The sequence below is a fragment of the Rutidosis leptorrhynchoides genome, chromosome 6 (genome assembly GCF_046630445.1).
Source record: "Rutidosis leptorrhynchoides isolate AG116_Rl617_1_P2 chromosome 6, CSIRO_AGI_Rlap_v1, whole genome shotgun sequence".
Classification (NCBI taxonomy): domain Eukaryota; kingdom Viridiplantae; phylum Streptophyta; class Magnoliopsida; order Asterales; family Asteraceae; genus Rutidosis; species Rutidosis leptorrhynchoides.
The window spans coordinates 432,895,983-432,922,148 of record NC_092338.1 but is presented as its reverse complement, the minus strand read 5'-3'; the positions used below and the strand labels follow the sequence as shown (position 1 = coordinate 432,922,148).

The following is a 26,166-nucleotide window of genomic DNA, read 5'->3' as shown; positions in this document are numbered from 1 at the left end:
ATGGTCAAAAACGACCAATTGAAGAGCCGTGGTGCAGCCTTTCGTGACCTAATTGTCAAAGCATTAAAAGGCCCGCTTGCTCCACCCCAACAAGAAGTTTTAGTCGAGTTAACATCCGACCCAAAACTTGCATATCACTGTGGGTTAATGATGATTTCCAGCCGTATCTTCTAGATGTTTCCATTCTAGCCGTAATCTAGAATCGTCTAGATATTCAAAGCTAGTCAACTTTGACAACTCATGTAGAAGAAGCAAACTTGATAATAATGACGGCTAGCAAGTTGTTCTCCGTTCACACCAATACACCTCCTCATAAGGAAGTAGCAAAATTGGAAACGATTACGGCTAGCCACCATTTTCGTGTTCACACCATATTATGTTCACACCATTCCACCTCCTCAAAGTTTTCTATAAATAGAGGTCCAAACTTTCATTGTAAATCATTAAGAAAAGTGTAATCACACCTAATTAGTGTGTGTGAGTTAAATGTGTAATCCTAACCAAGAGTGAATACATCCCTAGAGAGTGGTGAGAATTCCTAGTGTGTTAGTTTGAGAGTGTTTTTGTTTATTTGAGTTTTGTAATTAGTTTGAGAGTGTTTTTGTTTATTTGAGTTTTGTAATACTCTGTAATCTATTCTTGTGAGTAATAGAGTTATTTTCTCTCAAATTTGTGTGTACCAACGTCCAGGCGATCCTCTCATAATCACAACAAGTGGTATCAAGAGCAAGGTTAGAGGCGTTGGTCGAGTTTTCCAGTTTTCTGAATTTTTCAACCCCGTTTGTGTTGAAAAATTATTTGTAAGGTGATAATGTCTACAGAAGAGTCAGTATCATCTTCCGGAGCCATGATTATGCTCACTGCCACCAACTACACGTTGTGGAAACCTCGGATGGAAGATCTCCTCAGCTGTAAGGATTTGTTTAACCCTATTGAATTAAAGGGTACAAATCCTGATTCCACCAAAGAGAAAGAGTGGAAGAAGTTAAACCGAAAAACTATTGGTCAGTTCCGCCAATGGATTAATCATAGTGTCTTCCACCATGTTGCACAAGAGACAGACGCATATGTCCTCTGAAAAAAGTTGGAGGACATGTACCAGGCCAAGACTGCTCGGAATAAAGCCTTGTTGATGAGGCGTTTAGTCAACATGAAGCTTAAAAGTGGAACTTCAGTTGCCGAACATACCAGTGAGTTCCTAAGCTTGGTCAACCAGTTATCGTCTGTAGAGATGCCTCTTAGCGATGAAGTTCAAGCGCTACTGCTACTTAGTTCTCTTCCTGATAGTTGGGAAATGCTGGTAGTAACACTCAGCAACTCAGCCCCGAATGGAAAACTTACCATGTCAATGGTCAAGGATGCCCTATTCGGTGAAGAGGCAAGGAGAAAGGACATGGACACAGATCAGACCCATGCCTTTGTTATAGAGAATCGGGGGAGACAACGAATGAGTAGCAAAAATAAATGGAGATGCAGAAGCAAGAGCAGGGGCAGGTCTGGCAGGTCTGCTGATAGCATAAAACCAATATGTAAATGCTATCATTGTGGATTAGAGGGACATATGAAGAAGAACTGCTACATATTGAAAGAGGAACATGATCAGAGCAGTTCAGAGCCGAAGAATAAGGTTGGAGAAACATTAGTTACTATAACCGGTGATTTAGCTTATTGTTCAACCCATGATGAGACATGCTTTCACGTCTCACGAGAAGACACAGAATGGGTGGTAGATACTGCAGCTTCCTACCACGTGACTCCATACAAGGAATACTTCATAACATACAAAGCTGGTGACTTTGGAGCTGTAAAGATGGGAAATTTCAGTTCCGCTGAGATTGTCGGAATTGGAGATGTCACAATAAAGACAAGTTCCGGGAGCACAATCACTTTGAAGGATGTCCGCCATGTGTCAGATCTTCGACTGAATCTACTTTCTGGAGTAGCTCTAGACAAACAGGGCTATGATAGTCATTTCAGTAGAGGCACATGGAAATTGTCAAGAGGCGCTATGATAGTCGCTCGAGGACACATTTGTGGCACACTATACAAAACTCATGTGAAGATCTGTACAGACGGCCTTAATGTTGCAGAAAACGAGGCGTCACAAAATTTATGGCACCATAGACTCAGTCACATGAGTGAGAAAGGGTTGTCTACCCTAATAAAGAAGGAGCTTATCAATGCAGACAAGGATGATGCACTGGATCCTTGCAATCATTGTCTGTTTGGTAAGCAGCATAGAGTCTCGTTTAATTCCTCTTCAACGAGAAGATCAGAGTTACTCAGTCTGGTGCACTCTGATGTTTGCGGTCCCTTGGAGGTTGAATCAATTGGCGGCAATCGATACTTTCTAACGTTTATTGATGATGCTTCTCGAAAGGTGTGGGTATATTTCTTGCGGACGAAGGACCATGTTTTCGATTACTTCAAACAGTTTCATGTCATGGTAGAACGTGAGACATGAAAGAAGTTAAAGTGTCTTCGATCCGATAACGGCGGTGAATACTCTTCCAGGCAGTTCGATGCCTATTGCAGATTATATGGCATCCGACATGAGAAGACAGTTCCGTGTACCCCTCAACACAATGGTATAGCAGAAAGAACGAACCGAACAATCATGGAACGTGTTCGGAGCATGCTCAGTATGGTTAAGCTGCCAAAGCCATTCTGGGGAGAAGCTGTCAGAGCCGCATGTTACTTGATCAACAGATCTCCATCAGTACCACTGAATTTTGAAGTTCCGGAGAAACTTTGGTCTGGAAAGGATCCATCATACTCTCACTTAAGAGTATTTGGATGTTTGGCGTACGCACATGTATCCAAGGAGCTCAGGCAGAAGCTGGATGCAAGGACCACTCCATGCATATTCATAGGCTATGGAGATGAAGAATTTGGATACAGATTATGGGATCCAAAGGAGAAAAAGGTGATCAGAAGTAGGGACGTAGTGTTCCATGAAAGCCAGACAATAGAAGATATTGAAAAGCCCACAATATCTCAGAAATCAAATGTTGCTGCTCAGGTGCCAGAGGCAACAACGGAATCATTCATGAGAAATGAATATACAGTGCAAGATGAAATACCGGAAGTAGAAGATAATGAGGAAAATGATGGTGCTGAGCAGGGGGAGCCACAACCCCATCTGCCAGATGTTCCAGGACCATCACAAGGCGAAGATGATGGTGGATCTCCTCAATATATTCCAGAAGTTCGTAGATCTGAACGAGGTCAGATTCCATCGAGTAAATATCCGGAATCCGAGTACCTTCTACTTACTGAAGATGGAGAACCAGAGAGTTTTCATGAAGCAGTATCTCAAAAAGATAAAGAAAAATGGTTGCTCGCAATGCAGGATGAGATGGATTCTCTGCAGAAAAATCAAACTTATGAGATTGTAGAACTTCCACGCGGGAAGAAGGCACTGAAAAATAAATGGGTGTTCAAGCTGAAAAAGGATGGCAGCGGAAAAGTGGTGAAATACAAAGCACGGCTTGTAGTCAAAGGATTTCAACAGAAGAAAGGAATTGACTTTGATGAGATATTTTCACCAGTAGTCAAGATGACTTCAATCAGAGTCATACTTGAATTAGTTGCAAGTATGAACTTGGAGCTTGAACAGATGGATGTAAAGACGGCTTTTTATCATGGAGATTTACATGAAGAAATTTACATGGAGCAGCCAGATGGTTTTGAGGTTTCAGGAGATAATCTCGTATGCAAGCTGAAGAAAAGTTTGTACGGTTTAAAGCAGGCACCTAGGCAGTGGTACAAGAAGTTTGACTCGTGCATGGTGAGTCAAGGGTACAAGAAAACTGCAGCGGATGAGTGTGTCTATATTCAGAAGTTTTCTGAAGGAGATTTCGTTGCTCTTCTACTATATGTAGACGATATTTTGATCGTAGGGAAAGATGCAACGAAGATCAACCAGCTGAAGAAGGTGTAGTGACCCGAACTTTTCCATGTATATATATATATATTAATTGAGATTGATATTTACATGATTAAATGTTTCCAACATGTTAAGCAATCAAACTTGTTAAGACTTGATTAATTGAAATATGTTTCATATAGACAATTGACCACCCAAGTTGACCGGTGATTCACGAACGTTAAAACTTGTAAAAACTATATGATGACATATATATGGATATATATATATATATATATATATATATATATATATATATATATATATATATATATATATATATATATATAGTTAACATGATACTATGATAAGTAAACATATCATTAAGTATATTAACAATGAACTACATATGTAAAAACAAGACTACTAACTTAATGATTTTTAAACGAGACATATATGTAACGATTATCGTTGTAAAGACATTTAATGTATATATATATATATATCATATTAAGAGATATTCATACATGATAATATCATGATAATATAATAATTTAAAATCTCATTTGATATTATAAACATTGGGTTAACAACATTTAACAAGATCGTTAACCTAAAGGTTTCAAAACAACACTTACATGTAACGACTAACGATGACTTAACGACTCAGTTAAAATGTATATACATGTAGTGTTTTAATATGTATTTATACACTTTTGAAAGACTTCAATACACTTATCAAAATACTTCTACTTAACAAAAATGCTTACAATTACATCCTCGTTCAGTTTCATCAACAATTCTACTCGTATGCACCCGTATTCGTACTCGTACAATACACAGCTTTTAGATGTATGTACTATTGATATATACACTCCAATGATCAGCTCTTAGCAGCCCATGTGAGTCACCTAACACATGTGGGAACCATCATTTGGCAACTAGCATGAAATATCTCATAAAATTACAAAAATATGAGTAATCATTCATGACTTATTTACATGAAAACAAAATTACATATCCTTTATATCTAATCCATACACCAATGACCAAAAATACCTACAAACACTTTCATTCTTCAATTTTCTTCATCTAATTGATCTCTCTCAAGTTCTATCTTCAAGTTCTAAGTGTTCTTCATATATTCTACAAGTTCTAGTTACATAAAATCAAGAATACTTTCAAGTTTGCTAGCTCACTTCCAATCTTGTAATGTGATCATCCAACCTCAAGAAATCTTTGTTTCTTACAGTAGGTTATCATTCTAATACAAGGTAATAATCATATTCAAACTTTGGTTCAATTTCTATAACTATAACAATCTTATTTCAAGTGATGATCTTACTTGAACTTGTTTTCGTGTCATGATTCTGCTTCAAGAACTTTGAGCCATCCAAGGATCCGTTGAAGCTAGATCCATTTTTCTCTTTTCCAGTAGGTTTATCCAAGGAACTTAAGGTAGTAATGATGTTCATAACATCATTCGATTCATACATATAAAGCTATCTTATTCGAAGGTTTAAACTTGTAATCACTAGAACATAGTTTAGTTAATTCTAAACTTGTTCGCAAACAAAAGTTAATTGTGATGAACCGGAAAATTTCGACTTATTTAAACCAATTCTCTATACGATTTATTATTTTGACACGTTAAACAAAGTCTGTTAGATTGAGTCTTAAAAATTTTAGAACTGTTTCATATATACAATTACCTTTGACTACTCTCGACGATTTATGAACAATTATATGTATGTATATATATATGTACAAGTAAAAACGACTTTCCTATAGTAAAACACTATTTGCTACAGTAAAACACTATTTGCTACAGTGAAACCGTATTTTGCTACAGTGCTACAGTGAAAACACTATTTGGTACAGTAAACACTATTTGCTACAGTAAAACACTATTTGGTACAGTAAACACTATTTGCTACAGTAAAACACTATTTGCTACAGTAAATACTATTTGATGTCGACGAACTAGCAAACAAAACGGGAAAGGCGGCCATGCGATCGCATGGCAAAAACACTGAAAACTCATGCGATCGCATGAGCTACAGTAAATCGAAAAGTAATATAAATATGCCAGTTTTCTCGACGATGTATCACACATCATTTATCTCTTCTGTAATTAAATTTATAATTATAATTATAATTTTAATTTTAAGTTTAATAATAATAAATATATTCGAGGGTATTTTTAATTCGGGTTTCAAACCGATTTAAGCTAAGGAAATATTGGGTATTGTTCGGAGTATTGTTCTTGAATCCAAGGCCAACTATACAGTCGTCTACCATCATTACGTCTACGCAATTTGCCTACAATATTGAGTCTCAATATTGAACCGTGAGTTATAGTCTCCCTTTTTAAATACTCTAAATATTTTTGGGCTGAGAATACATGCAATTTATTTTAAACGCAATAAGACACAAGTACATACAAAATTCTACACTGAGTTAAACCGAAAATCCCTTAGCTTTGGTAACTAGTAGCTGCCAGTACATAGGATATGGACTGGTGGGCGCGAATAATTGTATATGGATCCATAGGGCTTGACATCCCCGTCCGAGCTAGAGCGCTAGCCTTTTAACGGACGTATGTTATTTGAGTTTAAGACACGTTGGTTTGCGTGTATTAAAACGAATGGGGTAATTATCACTATAGCGTTAAGTTTAGTTACCAGGGTGCTCTGTTACGTAGAATCTATTGATAAACTTTTGATGAAATCTTGTGGTCTATCTTTATATATGTTTATGACTCGAGCAATTAAACCTATAACTTACCAACATTCGTGTTAACTTTTTAGCATGTTTTATTCTCAGGTCCTTAGAATGCTTCCGCTGTGATGTGCTTGTTGCTTGCATGGAGTCTCTCATGCTTTGTACAAAGTTTATTGCATTCAAAATAAAACTGCGTTGTGTAATAAATAATTGGACTGTGAAGTCAACCTGTAAATTAAAGACTTATGTATTTTGGGGTTTTGCTTATACCTAAGCACTCGCCCACATGTTTATAACTTTCTATGTTTAGAAAGTCACTTATTTTAATGAATGCAATATTTTATCAAAACGTATCATATAGAGGTCAAAACCTCACTGTGGAATCAATGATTAACGTGCTGCGTCAATAGCGATTTTGACGGGTCGTTACAGTTGGTATCCGAGCTTGAGGTCATAGGGAACCAGAAATTACATTAGTGTGTTTAACTGGTAATTGTTAGGATGCATTAGTGAGTCTGGACTATGACCATATCTGTTTTTACTGATTTTTGCTTATTATTTGGTCAAAAACATTATATGTGATATATTTATATGCTAACGTAATTGTTGTTTCAATTATGTGATAGATGACTTCCTCTAATCCTATCATTTTGTACGACTCGAAATCGGACACTGAATCTATTCTATCCACAACTGAAAAGGGCGTTCCAATACCTATTAAAGAAGAAATTGTGTTAGCCGGAGAATCTCAACTCCCGGTAAACCCAGAGGAGGTTCCAGCTCCACCCAGCTTTAGTTTTTCGGAGCCACAGTATCGTTGGCATGGACCCATGATCCCTGGAGTAAACGAGGATCGTCCATTTCTAAACAAATATGGACATTGGTCCAGATATACCGCCGACGGGCGGGTTGTGCCGATTACGCCTGGCAGATTTCGGTTCATGACCACCGGTACATATTCTCGCAGTTTGTCATCATATTCTCCTACACATGACTCAGACAGTTCGTCATCAGACGAGATCAGTAAGGAGGAGGATTTCGCTAATGAAATAAAAGAGATCACTAAGGAGAAATTTCAACTTGCTATAGATAATAAAAACAACCACAATAATAAAAAAGTCCTTAATTATTAAAAAGGAACATGACCATTCGATCCGTAACCACCCTTATTGTATTAAACCCACTGAGGCAACGGGTACCTCAAAACCCCAACCAAAAATAAAATACACTGCCAGAATGTCTGTTGGACCATGTGCACACAAACAATTGGCAGAGAGAACCAAATGAGAAGAAGTTTCTGATAGTTCTGAATAAACGACCTCGCAACCATAAATCTTCCATGCGCTATTTTATTGCTTATGTGTGCTACTCTATCTTGTTATGTAAAATAAGCATATGTAAAATATCAGTATTGTATGGTATTGTATTATTTTGGTTTATTAATAATAAATGCATGGAATGATTATTTGTATTATTACTACTTCTTATTATTATTATTACATAATAATGTAGTAACTCGCTATAATTTTTCATAGTGGAATATTATTAGGATTTTAGTAGTTAATTCCTTATACTAGCTATTATGTATGAACTTAACGGGTAGGTAATACCATAGAAATAATTATAAAATGCTAATAAGAAGAAAAGGCTTTTATAATAATTGGTTCATATTATTAATATGCTACGATTAACTATTGACAACTCATTTTACCTATAATATTCTATATGATTAAATTATATCTGTTGTGTTTATTGAAGAAACATGTCTCAAATGTCGGATGCTGAGTTTGAGCAACTAGTCGAGAAACGTGTGAATGAAAGAATTGCTGCAACCGAGGCATCAAAAGCAACAGCCGAAGCAGCAGCCAAAGCAGCAGCTGTAAACACAAATTCACGAAACGGATGCTCATACAAAACTTTTCAAGGATGCAAACCACAGACGTTTAGTGGAACTGAGGGACCAGTCGGTCTAACCCGATGGTTTGAAAAGATGGAGTCCGTTTTCAAAATCAGTAATTGTGCAAACGGAGACAAGTCAAAGTATGCTTCGTGCACGTTGCAATATGGTGCACTTACTTGGTGGAACAATTATGCTAAAGCAGAAGGAATAGATACGGCATATGATATCTCTTGGGAAGAACTGAAAAAGATGCTAATCGAGGAGTACTGTCCTCGAAACGAGATCAGAAAAATGGAATCTGAGTTACGTAATCTGAAGGTTATCGGCACGAATCTCAATAACTATGAAAAGCGTTTCATGGAACTAGCCTTGTTGTGTCCCGAATTGGTGCCAAATGAGAAACGAAAGAAAGAAATGTATATTGACGGTTTATCGATCAATATCAAAGGAAATGTTACATCGTCCAAACCGAATACGATGCTGATAATGCTAAAAAACGAACATATATTTCATAGCATTATTCCTCAAGAAAGACAAGCTTTTAGTTGCAATTGTTCTATTTACAAGTGATATTCGTTTAAATAATAAAAGGTGAAGACAAAAGACAGACTCGACGAATTGAAGACGCAAACGACCAAAAAGCTCAAAAGTACAAAAGACAATCAAAGAGGTTCCAATTATTGATAAGAAACGTCTCGAAATTACAAGAGTACAAGATTCAAAACGCAAAGTACAAAATATAAAATTGTACGCAAGGACGTTCGAAAATCCGGAACCGGGACCAGAGTCAACTCTCAACGCTCGACGCAACGGACTAAAAATTACAAGTTAACTATGTATATAAATATAATATAATATATAATTAATTATATTAATTATATATATATATTATATTTATAAATAAAAACCGTCGGCAGAGAAAGACTCCAAAGTTGTGAGCTGTTATTTCAATCTCCGCGACTCGCGGAGTTTGAAGGCCAAAAAGGCCGCGAGTCGCGGAGCCCCAAATTCAGAAACCCCCTATAAAGCTCGCGCATTCTGATCGTAAAATATCATCTTTTTCTTCTTCTCCTCATACGTAAAATATATATATATATATATATATATATTTATAATTTATATTTTAATTTTAATTATAATTCTAATAATAAGGGTATGTTAGCGAATGTTGTAAGGGTGTAAGTCGAAATTCTGTCCGTGTAACGCTACGCTATTTTTAATCATTGTAAGTTATGTTCAACCTTTTTACATTAATGTCTCGTAGCTAAGTTATTATTATGCTTATTTAAAACGAAGTAATCATGATGTTGGGCTAATTACTAAAATTGGGTAATTGGGCTTTGTACCATAATTGGGGTTTGGACAAAAGAACGACACTTGTGGAAATTAGACTATGGGCTATTAATGGGCTTTTTATTTGTTTAACTAAATGATAGTTTGTTAATGTTAATATAAAGATTTACAATTGGGCGTCCCTATAAATTACCATATACACTCAATCGGACACGATGGGCGGAGTATTTATATGTACGAGTAATCGTTCATCTAACCGGACACGGGAATGGATTAATAGCCACTAGAATAATTAAAACAGGGGTGAAATTATGTACAAGGACACTTGGTATAATTGATAACAAAATATTAAAACCTTGGGTTACACTCAGTCGACATCCTGGTGTAATTATTAAACAAAGTATTAAAATCTTGTTACAGTTTAAGTCCCCAATTAGGTGGAATATTTAACTTCGGGTATAAGAATAATTTAACGAGGACACTCGCACTTTATATTTATGACTGATGGACTGTTATGGACAAAAACCAGACGGACATATTAAATAATCCAGGACAAAGGACAATTAACCCATGGGCATAAAACTAAAATCAACACGTCAAACATCATGATTACGGAAGTTTAAATAAGCATAATTCTTTTATTTCATATTTAATTTCCTTTATTTTATATTTAATTGCACTTCTAATTATCGCATTTTTATTGTTATTTTATTTAATTGCATTTTTAATTATCGTATTTTTTTTAATTATCGCAAGTTTATTTTATCGCATTTTTATTATTCGCAATTTCATTATTGTTATTTACTTTACGCTTTAATTTAAGTCTTGTATTTATATTTATTATTTTACATTTGGTTTTAACTGCGACTAAAGTTTAAAAATCGACAAACCGGTCATTAAACGGTAAAAACCCTCCTTTATAATAATAATATTACTTATATATATGTTTGTATTTTTATAAAAGTAAACTAATATAGCGTTGAGCTTTGTTTAAAAAAGATTCCATGTGGAACGAACCGGACTTACTAAAAACTACACTACTGTACGATTAGGTACACTGCCTATAAGTGTTGTAGCAAGGTTTAAGCATATCCATTCTCTAAATAAATAAATATCTTGTGTAAAATTGTATCGTATTTAATAGTATTTCCTGCTAAAATTTAATAGTATTTTATACCCCTTAGCTTTGACATCAAGTATTTTTGGCGCCGCTGCCGGGGAGATCTTCTTAAAAGCCGGAAGCGCAACGCTAATATTAAAAAAAAAAAAAAAAATTTAGTTTACTTTTATTAAAAGTCGCTTTTGTAAAAATACGTTTTAAATATTCGAAAATATAAAAAGAAAAACAAAAATTTGTATATTTTTAAGATTTTGTTAAATATTTAAGTTTTATAAAGTTTCTTTATTTTTATTTTATAAAAACATAAGTTTTATTTAAGTATTTTGTTTTTAAAAAAAAAATATAAAAAAAATATAAAAAATATATATATAAATCTAGTTTTAAGATTTTTATTTATAAAATTATAAAGTGATTCTATTTTTATTTAAGTTTTAAATATAAGTTTTATTTATACACATATTTTTTTTTTATAAACAGAAAAAATTAAAAACAAAAAATAAAATAAATAAATAAATAAAGAAAAACGCGTTGAAGATTAAACCTGTCAGTTGAAATTCTGAACCCCGCGACTCGCGGGGTTTGATGCATTATATACCGCAACTCGCGGAGGTATTCTGACACGCGACAGAAGCCCTAATCAGGCATTAATTACGTAGTTATTATTATTATTATTTATTAATTAAAACCCTAATTATGTTTTTAGTTTTTAATTAGTTTTTAGTTTTTATTATTATTTTGTATATTTTGTTTAAATTAGTTTAATTAAATTATAAAATTAATAGTTTTAATAAATAAATAATATAAAAATTGTAATTTTTATAAAAATTGTAATTTTTACAACTTTTTGTATATTTTTATATTTTGTCCCTTTTCAATCGTTTAACGTAATTTTTGTATTTTTAGCTCATATTTAGTTTTAAACTTAGATTTTGCCATAGTTATTTTTACTTCTAGATTTTTAGGCTTTGCCGTAGAATTCCTTAAGTGCTTTTTCTTTAGACTAAGATTTAGGTGCTTTAGAATTTTGCGACGCCTTTTTAAGTTTTAGTTTCTTTTTAAGTTAATTCCATTTGGGATTTAGTTTTTCCTGTAAGCTTTAATATTTTTAGACACCTTTTACCTATGTATCAATTATCATTCCAATTAGTAATCTCAATTTGCGATTATAATTTTAAGTTAGTTGTAGTAATAAGGTTAGGTTAGTCAAGTATTTTTAAGTTTTATAAGTTTCTTTTATTTTTCCGTCACCTTTTATTTTTCAACCATTTTTCTTTTTTTTTTCAATCTTTTTCCGACGAACTCTTTTTCTTTCTTATTTCTCGCTATTCTAGTTTTAGGACATAGATTTTTATTCTACTTCTTATCTAAATTTCTTAAAATTACGAAAATTTATTTTAAGTGGTTAAATTGATAGACATCAAAATTTTCTGGTTCGTAGTAATAGTTGGATTTGTACGTGGACCGGGTTATTGCAGCCAAACAGTCCTCAATTATATTGAGACCAAACGAATCCTGCCCCTCTGCTGCATCTTTTGGCTATTCGAAACGTGGGCAAAATCAGAAAAGTCTATTAATTGGATAACTTATTATAATTTTTCTTTCCTTTTAAAAACTAATAGGATATTCAGTGAATGCACCGAGCAAGACGATCACCACCTTTTGTACGTTCACCACCTGTAACTAGATCAAGACATTTAGCAAATATAACCGCCGTTGATTTTTCTTTAGAATCGTCATCCAGTCAACCAAGTACTTCAGTTCAAATTTCCGATAATCCATTTTTTGAACCTGACCTCACAATTGAGAATCCGGAGAATATTCAGGAACGGTTCGTAGATCCTGAACCATTAAACTTTCCTCCGGAACCACCAATCATTCAAACAGAGATTGTTGAGGAACGAACCATTAAATCAGAATCCTCTAGTGATTCCGATTCAACAAATTCAATTATGGAGAATCTGGAACCTTTAAGTATGGAAGACCGAATGAGAGCTAAACGCACTGGCCAAGGTCACGCAATTACTCATCCAGACATTAATGCGCCAGATTATGAAATCAAAGCACAAATTCTACACATGGTGACTAATCAATGCCAATTTAGTGGTGCGCCGAAGGAAGATCCAAATGAACATCTACGTACCTTTAATAGGATCTGCACACTATTTAAAATCCGAGAAGTGGAGGATGAACAGATATATCTCATGTTATTTCCCTGGACTTTAAAGGGAGAAGCCAAAGATTGGTTAGAATCGTTACCTGAAGGGGCGATTGATACATGGGATGTTTTAGTTGACAAATTTCTTAAACAATTCTTTCCTGCATCTAAAGCCGTAAGACTTCAAGCAGAAATTGTTACGTTCACACAAAAACCGAATGAAACTCTATATGAGGCATGGACAAGATATGGAAAGTTGTTAAGAGGATGTCCGCAACATGGTTTAGACACCTGTCAAATAGTACAAATATTCTACCAAGGATGCGACATCACTACAAGGAAAGACATAGATATAGCAGCTGGTGGTTCTATTATGAAGAAAACCGAAACTGATGCTTACAAAATTATTGATAACACTGCTTCCCACTCACACGAGTGGCACCAAGAAAAAGATATCGTTATATCATCTAAAGCAGCTAGAGCCGATTCTAGCCATGACTTAGATTCTATTTCTGCAAAAATAGATGCTGTCGAGAGACGAATGGAAAAGATGACTAAAGATATTCACTCAATACGAATTAGTTGTGAGCAGTGTGGAGGACCACGTTTGACAAAAGATTGTCTCAGTATTGAATTAACAATGGAACAAAGAGAGAATATTTCATACATAAACCAAAGGCCTGGAAATAATTATCAGAATAATTATCAACCGCCAAGACCGATTTACAATCAAAACCAAAATTATAACCGAAATATTCCATACAACAACCAACAAGGTCCTAGCAATCAACAAGTATCCAATAATACTTACAATCAGCAACGACCTAATTTTCAAAACAAACCACCACAACAAACCGATAATAAAAAGCCGAATTTAGAAGATATGATGACGAAGCTAGTTGAAACTCAAACGCAGTTTTTCACATCTCAGAAACAAACTAATGAACAAAATGCTCAAGCATTTAGAAATCAACAAGCTTCTATTCAAAATCTGGAACAAGAAGTGAGTAACCTAGCAAGGTTAATAGGTGAAAGAAAACCAGGAAGTCTACCTAGTGATACAAATGCTAACCCCCGGAATGAAACAGCTAAAGCTATTACCATAAGAAGTGGTACAACACTTAAACCACCTGAAATACCTGTAACTTCTGATGAAGCTATTCCTACTCCACAAGAACCACAACCTGATCAAGATAAGGAAAAAGAACCGGTAGTTGAAAAGGTTAATGAAGATAACACAGTTAAGGATAAACCTTATGTTAAACCATACCAACCACCACTTCCTTACCTGAGTAAAATGAAGAAAGAAAAACTTGAAGCCGAGCAATCCAAATTCTTAGATATGTTTAAACAGATAAATGTAAATCTTCCTTTCATTGATGTGATTTCAGGAATGCCTAGATATGCTAAATTCTTGAAAGATATAATCTCAAATAGAAAGAAAATGGAAGAGCTCTCGGCTGTTACTATGAATGCTAATTGTTCAGCAGTGCTGTTGAATAAGATACCAGAAAAATTATCTGATCCAGGAAGTTTCACAATTCCATGTTTTCTGGGTAGTCTTAGTTCAATAGAAGCATTGGCAGACTTAGGTGCTAGTATAAATCTAATGCCGTATTCACTATACGCTAAACTAGACCTTGGAGAATTGAAACCAACCAGAATAAGTATACAACTAGCCGATAGATCAATAAAATATCCTAGAGGGATAATGGAGAACATGCTAGTTAAAGTTGGTACTTTAGTATTTCCAGTAGATTTTGTTGTTTTGGACATGGAAGAAGATTCTCAAGTTCCTCTCATATTAGGAAGACCATTCTTAAACACGGCTAAAGCAATGATAGACGTGTTCGGTAAGAAACTGACCCTAAGTATAGAGGATGAGAGTGTTACCTTTTCAGTCGATAGAGCAATGCAACAACCACAATCTGCAGATGATACATGTTATTATATTCAAACTATAGATGCACATGCAGAATTATTAGAAGAATTTCTAGAATTACAAGGAACAGGAGAATGTTCTTTAGGAGAAGGTAATGAACCAATTGATGAAGCTGAAATGTTAGCTACACTTATAGCTAATGGATATGAACCAACAACAGAAGAAATTCAAATGCTAAAAGAAGAAGACAGATATCGATACAAATCATCGATAGAAGAACCTCCGAAATTAGAGTTAAAGCCACTTCCAAACCATTTGGAATACGCTTATTTACATGGTGAATCTGAATTACCTGTAATAATATCGTCTTCTCTTACTAAAAATGAGAAATCACAACTCATTTCTGTGTTGAAAGCTCATAAACCAGCCATTGCATGGAAGATTCATGATATTAAAGGAATAAGTCCTTCGTATTGCACACATAAAATCCTTATGGAAGAAGGTCATAAAACGTATGTGCAACGCCAACGAAGACTAAATCCAAATATGCAAGATGTAGTTAAAAAAGAGATTATTAAACTGCTAGATGCAGGTTTGATTTATCCAATCTCTGATAGTCCATGGGTAAGCCCAGTTCAATGCGTGCCTAAGAAGGGTGGCATGACTGTCATTACAAATGAGAAAAATGAGCTTATTCCTACTAGAACTGTAACAGGATGGCGTGTGTGTATTGATTATAGAAAATTAAATGACGCCACCAGAAAAGATCACTTTCCCTTACCTTTCATAGATCAAATGTTGGAAAGATTAGCCGGAAATAGTTACTATTGTTTTCTAGATGGATTTTCCGGATATTTTCAAATTCCAATAGCACCCGAAGATCAAGAGAAAACCACATTCACGTGCCCTTATGGTACTTTTGCTTACAAACGTATGCCATTTGGACTTTGCAACGCCCCTGCAACCTTTCAAAGGTGTATGATGGCGATTTTTCACGACATGATAGAAGAATGCATGGAAGTTTTCATGGATGACTTTTCAGTCTTCGGTGATACATTTGAATCATGTCTAGTTAATCTTGAACGAATGCTTATTAGATTCGATCAATCAAATCTAGTACTTAATTGGGAGAAATGCCATTTCATGGTTAAAGAAGGCATCGTTCTTGGACATAAAATTTCAAAAGAAGGAATTGAAGTGGATAGAGCTAAAGTAGATAAACTTCCACATCCCACCAATGTTAGAGGAGTTAGGAGTTTTCTAGGGCATGCCGGTTTTTACCGACGTTTCATAAAAGATTTTTCTAAAATTGCCACTCCTATGAATAAACTCCTAGAAAAGGATGCTCCATTCATCTTCTCAGATGAGTGTATCAAATCTTTTAATATTCTTAAAGAAAAACTCACTAATGCGCCGATCATGATAACACCAAATTGGAATCTACCATTTGAACTAATGTGCGATGCAAGTGATTTTGCAATGGGAGCCGTTTTAGGACAAAGGATTGAAAAACGATTTCAACCTATATATTATGCTAGTAAGACGTTACAAAGAGCACAAACGAACAATACAACTACTGAAAAAGAACTCCTTGCTATTGTTAAATATTTAAGTTTTATAAAGTTTCTTTATTTTTATTTTATAAAAACATAAGTTTTATTTAAGTATTTTGTTTTAAAAAAAATATATATATAAAAAAAATATAAAAAATATATATATAAATCTAGTTTTAAGATTTTTATTTATAAAATTATAAAGTGATTCTATTTTTATTTAAGTTTTAAATATAAGTTTTATTTATACACATATTTTTTTTTATAAACAGAAAAAATTAAAAACAGAAAATAAAATAAATAAATAAATAAAGAAAAACGCGTTGAAGATTAAACCTGTCAGTTGAAATTCTGAACCCCGCGACTCGCGGGGTTTGATGCATTATATACCGCAACTCGCGGAGGTATTCTGACACGCGACAGAAGCCCTAATCAGGCATTAATTACGAAGTTATTATTATTATTATTTATTAATTAAAACCCTAATTATGTTTTTAGTTTTTAATTAGTTTTTAGTTTTTATTATTATTTTGTATATTTTGTTTAAATTAGTTTAATTAAATTATAAAATTAATAGTTTTAATAAATAAATAATATAAAAATAATATTTTTATAAAAATTGTAATTTTTACAACTTTTTGTATATTTTTATATTTTGTCCCTTTTCAATCGTTTAACGTAATATTTGTATTTTTAGCTCATATTTAGTTTTAAACTTAGATTTTGCCATAGTTATTTTTACTTCTAGATTTTTAGGCTTTGCCGTAGAATTCCTTAAGTGCTTTTTCTTTAGACTAAGATTTAGGTGCTTTAGAATTTTGCGACGCCTTTTTAAGTTTTAGTTTCTTTTTAAGTTAATTCCATTTGGGATTTAGTTTTTCCTGTAAGCTTTAATATTTTTAGACACCTTTTACCTATGTATCAATTATCATTCCAATTAGTAATCTCAATTTGCGATTATAATTTTAAGTTAGTTGTAGTAATAAGGTTAGGTTAGTCAAGTATTTTTAAGTTTTATAAGTTTCTTTTATTTTTCCGTCACCTTTTATTTTTCAACCATTTTTCTTTTTTTTTTTCAATCTTTTTCCGACGAACTCTTTTTCTTTCTTATTTCTCGCTATTCTAGTTTTAGGACATAGATTTTTATTTTACTTCTTATCTAAATTTCTTAAAATTACGAAAATTTATTTTAAGTGGTTAAATTGATAGACATCAAAATTTTCTGGTTCGTAGTAATAGTTGGATTTGTACGTGGACCGGGTTATTGGAGCCAAACAGTCCTCAATTATATTGAGACCAAACGAATCCTGCCCCTCTGCTGCATCTTTTGGCTATTCGAAACGTGGGCAAAATCAGAAAAGTCTATTAATTGGATAACTTATTATAATTTTTCTTTCCTTTTAAAAACTAATAGGATATTCAGTGAATGCACCGAGCAAGACGATCACCACCTTTTGTACGTTCACCACCTGTAACTAGATCAAGACATTTAGCAAATATAACCGCCGTTGATTTTTCTTTAGAATCGTCATCCAGTCAACCAAGTACTTCAGTTCAAATTTCCGATAATCCATTTTTTGAACCTGACCTCATAATTGAGAATCCGGAGAATATTCAGGAACGGTTCGTAGATCCTGAACCATTAAACTTTCCTCCGGAACCACCAATCATTCAAACAGAGATTGTTGAGGAACGAACCATTAAATCAGAATCCTCTAGTGATTCCGATTCAACAAATTCAATTATGGAGAATCTGGAACCTTTAAGTATGGAAGACCGAATGAGAGCTAAACGCACTGGCCAAGGTCACGCAATTACTCATCCAGACATTAATACGCCAGATTATGAAATCAAAGGACAAATTCTACACATGGTGACTAATCAATGCCAATATAGTGGTGCGCCGAAGGAAGATCCAAATGAACATCTACGTACCTTTAATAGGATCTGCACACTATTTAAAATCCGAGAAGTGGAGGATGAACAGATATATCTCATGTTATTTCCCTGGACTTTAAAGGGAGAAGCCAAAGATTGGTTAGAATCGTTACCTGAAGGGGCGATTGATACATGGGATGTTTTAGTTGACAAATTTCTTAAACAATTCTTTCCTGCATCTAAAGCCGTAAGACTTCAAGCAGAAATTGTTACGTTCACACAAAAACCGAATGAAACTCTATATGAGGCATGGACAAGATATGGAAAGTTGTTAAGAGGATGTCCGCAACATGGTTTAGACACCTGTCAAATAGTACAAATATTCTACCAAGGATGCGACATCACTACAAGGAAAGACATAGATATAGCAGCTGGTGGTTCTATTATGAAGAAAACCGAAACTGATGCTTACAAAATTATTGATAACACTGCTTCCCACTCACACGAGTGGCACCAAGAAAAAGATATCGTTATATCATCTAAAGCAGCTAGAGCCGATTCTAGCCATGACTTAGATTCTATTTCTGCAAAAATAGATGCTGTCGAGAGACGAATGGAAAAGATGACTAAAGATATTCACTCAATACGAATTAGTTGTGAGCAGTGTGGAGGACCACATTTGACAAAAGATTGTCTCAGTATTGAATTAACAATGGAACAAAGAGAGAATATTTCATACATAAACCAAAGGCCTGGAAATAATTATCAGAATAATTATCAACCGCCAAGACCGATTTACAATCAAAACCAAAATTATAACCGAAATATTCCATACAACAACCAACAAGGTCCTAGCAATCAACAAGTATCCAATAATACTTACAATCAGCAGCGACCTAATTTTCAAAACAAATCACCACAACAAACCGATGATAAAAAGCCGAATTTAGAAGATATGATGACGAAGCTAGTTGAAACTCAAACGCAGTTTTTCACATCTCAGAAACAAACTAATGAACAAAATGCTCAAGCATTTAGAAATCAACAAGCTTCTATTCAAAATCTGGAACAAGAAGTGAGTAACCTAGCAAGGTTAATAGGTGAAAGAAAACCAGGAAGTCTACCTAGTGATACAAATGCTAACCCCCGGAATGAAACAGCTAAAGCTATTACCACAAGAAGTGGTACAACACTTAAACCACCTGAAATACCTGTAACTTCTGATGAAGCTATTCCTACTCCACAAGAACCACAACCTGATCAAGATAAGGAAAAAGAACCGGTAGTTGAAAAGGTTAATGAAGATAACACAGTTAAGGATAAACCTTATGTTAAACCATACCAACCACCACTTCCTTACCCGAGTAAAATGAAGAAAGAAAAACTTGAAGCCGAGCAATCCAAATTCTTAGATATGTTTAAACAGATAAATGTAAATCTTCCTTTCATTGATGTGATTTCAGGAATGCCTAGATATGCTAAATTCTTGAAAGATATAATCTCAAATAGAAAGAAAATGGAAGAGCTCTCGGCTGTTACTATGAATGCTAATTGTTCAGCAGTGCTGTTGAATAAGATACCAGAAAAATTATCTGATCCAGGAAGTTTCACAATTCCATGTTTTCTGGGTAGTCTTAGTTCAATAGAAGCATTGGCAGACTTAGGTGCTAGTATAAATCTAATGCCGTATTCACTATACGCTAAACTAGACCTTGGAGAATTGAAACCAACCAGAATAAGTATACAACTAGCCGATAGATCAATAAAATATCCTAGAGGGATAATGGAGAACATGCTAGTTAAAGTTGGTACTTTAGTATTTCCAGTAGATTTTGTTGTTTTGGACATGGAAGAAGATTCTCAAGTTCCTCTCATATTAGGAAGACCATTCTTAAACACGGCTAAAGCAATGATAGACGTGTTCGGTAAGAAACTGACCCTAAGTATAGAGGATGAGAGTGTTACCTTTTCAGTCGATAGAGCAATGCAACAACCACAATCTGCAGATGATACATGTTATTATATTCAAACTATAGATGCACATGCAGAATTATTAGAAGAATTTCTAGAATTACAAGGAACAGGAGAATGTTCTTTAGGAGAAGGTAATGAACCAATTGATGAAGCTGAAATGTTAGCTACACTTATAGCTAATGGATATGAACCAACAACAGAAGAAATTCAAATGCTAAAAGAAGAAGACAGATATCGATACAAATCATCGATAGAAGAACCTCCGAAATTAGAGTTAAAGCCACTTCCAAACCATTTGGAATACGCTTATTTATATGGTGAATCTGAATTACCTGTAATAATATCGTCTTCTCTTACTAAAAATGAGAAATCACAACTCATTTCTGTGTTGAAAGCTCATAAACCAGCCATTGCATGGAAGATTCATGATATTAAAGGAATAAGTCCTTCGTATTGCACACATAAAATCCTTATGGAAGAAGGTCATAAAACGTATGTGCAACGCCAACGAAGACTAAATCCAAATATGCAAGATGTAGTTAAAAAAGAGATTATTAAACTGCTAGATGCAGGTTTGATTTATCCAATCTCTGATAGTCCATGGGTAAGCCCAGTTCAATGCGTGCCTAAGAAGGGTGGCATGACTGTCATTACAAATGAGAAAAATGAGCTTATTCCTACTAGAACTGTAACAGGATGGCGTGTGTGTATTGATTATAGAAAATTAAATGACGCCACCAGAAAAGATCACTTTCCCTTACCTTTCATAGATCAAATGTTGGAAAGATTAGCCGGAAATGGTTACTATTGTTTTCTAGATGGATTTTCCGGATATTTTCAAATTCCAATAGCACCCGAAGATCAAGAGAAAACCACATTCACGTGCTCTTATGGTACTTTTGCTTACAAACGCATGCCATTTGGACTTTGCAACGCCCCTGCAACCTTTCAAAGGTGTATGATGGCGATTTTTCACGACATGATAGAAGAATGCATGCAAGTTTTCATGGATGACTTTTCAGTCTTCGGTGATACATTTGAATCATGTCTAGTTAATCTTGAACGAATGCTTATTAGATGCGAACAATCAAATCTAGTACTTAATTGGGAGAAATGCCATTTCATGGTTAAAGAAGGCATCGTTCTTGGACATAAAATTTCAAAAGAAGGAATTGAAGTGGATAGAGCTAAAGTAGATGTAATTGCTAAACTTCCACATCCCACCAATGTTAGAGGAGTTAGGAGTTTTCTAGGGCATGCCGGTTTTTACCGACGTTTCATAAAAGATTTTTCTAAAATTGCCACTCCTATGAATAAACTCCTAGAAAAGGATGCTCCATTCATCTTCTCATATGAGTGTATCAAATCTTTTAATATTCTTAAAGAAAAACTCACTAATGCGCCGATCATGATAACACCAAATTGGAATCTACCATTTGAACTAATGTGCGATGCAAGTGATTTTGCAATGGGAGCCGTTTTAGGACAAAGGATTGAAAAACGATTTCAACCTATATATTATGCTAGTAAGACGTTACAAGGAGCACAAACGAACTATACAACTACTGAAAAAGAACTCCTTGCTATTGTCTTTGCTTTTGACAAATTTCGATCATATCTCGTTCTAGCAAAAACGGTGGTCTATACCGACCATTCTGCTCTTAGATACCTATTTTCGAAACAAGATGCTAAACCAAGATTAATCCGTTGGATCTTACTCTTACAAGAGTTTGATATTGAAATCCGAGATAAAAGAGGAGCAGAAAATCTCGCCGCTGATCATCTTTCTCGTCTTGAAAATCCTGAGTTAAAAGTTCTAAATAAATCGGCCATACAAGACAACTTTCATGATGAATATCTATTGAAGATAGATTATAAAGAAATTTCATGGTTTGCAGACTATGCAAACTACTTAGTTTGTGGATTCCTTGAAAAAGGATTATCGTACCAAAGATGAAAGAAATTCTTCAGTGATATAAAACACTATTTCTGGGAAGATCCACATCTGTTTAAAAGTTGTCCCGATGGAATAATACGCCGATGTGTATTTGGAGATGAAGCTAGTAAAATTTTAAACCATTGTCACACAGGACCAACAGGAGGGCATTATGGGCCTCAACTAACAGCAAGAAAAGTTTATGATGCTGGATTCTATTGGCCTACAATTTACAAAGACGCACACCTTCTTTGCAAATCCTGTGATGCATGTCAAAGGGCCGGAAAAATAAGTCAACGTGATGAAATGCCACAAAATGTCATCCAAGTATGTGAAGTATTTGACATTTGGGGTATTGACTTTATGGGTCCATTTCCAAAATCTCATAATAATCTATATATACTCGTAGCCATTGATTATGTATCTAAATGGGCGGAAGCACAAGCTCTCCCAAATAACGATGCACGAGTTGTAGTCAACTTTTTAAAACGTCTTTTTGCAAGGTTTGGAACACCGAAAGCTTTAATAAGTGATCGGGGTACTCATTTCTGTAATAATCAACTTGAGAAAGTTCTTAAAAGATATGGAGTAACTCATAAAATCTCCACCGCATATCATCCACAAACAAGTGGACAAGTTGAAAATACCAACCGAGCTTTAAAACGTATTCTAGAGAAAACCGTAGGATCAAATCCGAAGGAATGGTCCATTAAATTGGAGGATGCACTTTGGGCTTTTAGAACAGCCTACAAAACTCCAATTGGAACCACACCTTTTAGACTTGTTTATGGAAAAGCATGTCATCTTCCAGTAGAAATTGAACACAAAGCATTTTGGGCTTTGAAGACATGTAATCTTGATTTACATGAAGCCGGACGTCTACGATTAAGTCAACTAAACGAATTAGAAGAATTAAGACATGAAGCATACGATAATTCGTTAATCTATAAAGAAAGAATGAAGAAATGGCATGATAAAAGAATCAGAAGTTCAAAAGAATTTAAAGAAGGAGACAGAGTTCTTCTTTTCAATTCACGATTCAAGCTATTTCCTGGAAAATTGAAATCAAGATGGTCTGGACCATTCATAGTCAAAAGAGTTTTCCCATACGGAACGATAGAATTAATAAATTCAAATGGGATTGAATTTAAAGTTAATGGTCACAGAGTTAAACATTACATACATGGTCCGATGGAAGTCGACAACGAAGTTAATCACAATTTCGACACCACAGCTAACTAAGTGTGGGGAGAATCAAGTCTTTAAAGGATAATATGCATTTCTGTTAGAGTTAGATTATCTGTTTTCGTGTAGTTCTCAAAAATGGAACCCGAATGGTCTTTCCCTAGCAGACCCTAAAGAACTAGTCTTCTCCCCCCATTCTGAATTTTTATTTTTTTTAGGTTTTTACGAAATGAAGACTGCCTGTGAACTAAACCATGGTCTAATGCTACACGCTTTGATCACTAAACATAATAATGACATACTACCGAGTGAATTAGTATCAGTAATAAGAGAAAGAATGGACGGAGTTAGAAAAGAATCCAGATGCGAAGATAATAAGTTACAATTTGGTAAAGGAAAATCAAAATCCGCAGCGAAAAGAAGAGCACGACACCTAGAACGATGTCACAAATGCGGAAAATGGTCACATGGAGGTAAATGTTCAAATAATCAAACCTATTCAAACACTGAATTTGTTACTTTATGCAGAGACGGACCGTTCATATGTTTAGAAGAAAAGACACTGAATGCTCGAGGTTACGCCTATGTAGCCATGGAAACAAATTAAACCGACTATCTTATGAATGGGATAGATCATATAACTAAGAAATCTATTTCACAGGTATGTCTGTACAGTTTTTATTTTTATTTTTATTTTTAACCTTTTGATAATAAACGCTAATTTGTTCGCTAAAAAGTATTAAATTGGTATTGAATAAAATTAGGTTTGGCGACCGAAATTATTGATATCATTCAAAAATTTATTACATCACTGCGAAATTTAACGTTTATTCTTAAGGTATAAATATCTTTAATCAATCAACCCAAAATATTTCAAAAATTCGTCATGAGTTAAATTAGGTCTTGGAACCTAAATTACTTTACCGAAAAGAGGGGTGCATATTTTTGATAATATTTGATTGACTAAAGTGGGATAAAAAGCCAAAAAGATTTTTAATTTTATTTTTACCATGTTTTTAAAATTAATATTTAAATCTTAAATTAATATTGTAAACTTTGTAAAAACAATATATTTAAAATTATAAATATTTGAAAAATTAATATAAGTTTGGTATAAATTTATAAATTTTTAAATTAAGTTTGGTGTGAATTTTTAATTTTTAAAATATAAATTTTTAATTTTATGCATTTCAAATTTTAAGTTTGGTGTGAATTTTTAATATAAATTTTGAATTTTATATTTAAGTTGTGTGAATTTAAAAACAAAAATTTACTTTTTCTCATTAAGTTAAAAATATGATTTTTAAAATTCGTCGTAAGTTGAAGACTAGGTCTTTGAACCGAAATTGCTTTACCCGAGAGAGGGACGAGAATTTTTATTATCATTATTTTTAATCTCATTGAATTAAAGTATGCCAAAAACATTAAAAAAACCCCAAAAATCTTAGCTTTTAAAACAATCGCTACAAAAAGACAAATTTTAAATTTTGTCGAGGGACGGACTAGGACATCGATCCGAAACGACCTCGTCCTAAATAACAAGGGAAACAAAATTTTAAAATTAAGTACTTAATTGTTTTATAAGTTAATGATTATAAAAAAAAAAAAAAAAAAAAAAAACCCAAACTCCGCGACTCGCGGAGTTTGAAGGGTCCAAACACCGCGAGTCGCGGAGGGACCAAAGCCCAGAAAAAAAATAAAACGTAAAAAACAGAGCAGTTCACTCCCCCACCCAAAAATACTGCGAAGAACAGCGAAAAACCCAAGAAAAACCCGAAAAAAAACCCCCAAAATCACAATTTTTAACCGTTAATCACAAAATCTTTTACTAAAATCATGTTGAGAAGGATGCTATCTAGGAATTACTCAAGAAAAACGGTAAATTTCTACACCTAAACACCATTTAATCCGAAATTAGTGTTCTTGAGCCATTTTTTCCCCAATTTGATTTTGATGCTTTTTAGTGTAATTATGCTTAAATTGTATATGTATTATGCTTGTATAACCTAAATTGATGCTGTTTAACATGATTAGAAGCCTTAAACTTCAAATTTTGAGTAATCTAGGGTTTGTGTTCTTGAGCAAATTTGGGGCTTTTTGATATAAACAGGTTATGGCCGATTTTTGTCATGAATTGTTGCTAAATTGAGTAGTGTAACATGTCTAGGTAGTTAAATGATCCAAACTTTGAGCCTAAACATGATTTTGAGAATTAAAGTGGACTTTTTCAAGTCTAAAATTCATGAACTTGATTTTTGAAAGATAATGCCATTTGAGACTTGTTTAATTGCTAGTAATGATTATTTTGACATGTTATTTGAGTTGAATGCTTATGAACTTGGCGAACATTTTCGTATATGCTTATTTGAAAAAGTGTAGATTTGATGAAAATATGAAAATGAGCTTAAGTTTGATATAAATTGATAATGTCATTGTAATTATTTTGATTGATGATTTTGCTGACACTAATGCATATTTGGATGCACAAAATTTGTGTTTGATGTGTTTTGCAGACTGAAAGGGGTGAATCTTCATCCCAAGCCCGCAATGCTCCTGCTGAGAATGCAGAACAACAGGAGGTGGATAACTACTACAAGCAGGATATACCTCATCCAGTCATGACCTTTTCTGATATGCACTTGGAAGAGTTGCACCCGAACCTGAGATTTGACAGACTTTGGATAGATTATCCAAAATA

The 26,166-nt window shown here is 34.0% G+C and overlaps 1 protein-coding gene across 1 annotated transcript in view; it reads left to right on the top strand.

Annotated features, from left to right (window-relative positions):
• Positions 1-26,166, top strand: part of LOC139855273 (uncharacterized) — a 40,562-nt gene continuing 14,396 nt past the window's right edge. The window contains 1 exon segment of the mRNA XM_071844509.1: positions 1-143. Within this exon segment, the coding sequence (XP_071700610.1) occupies positions 1-143 (143 nt within the window).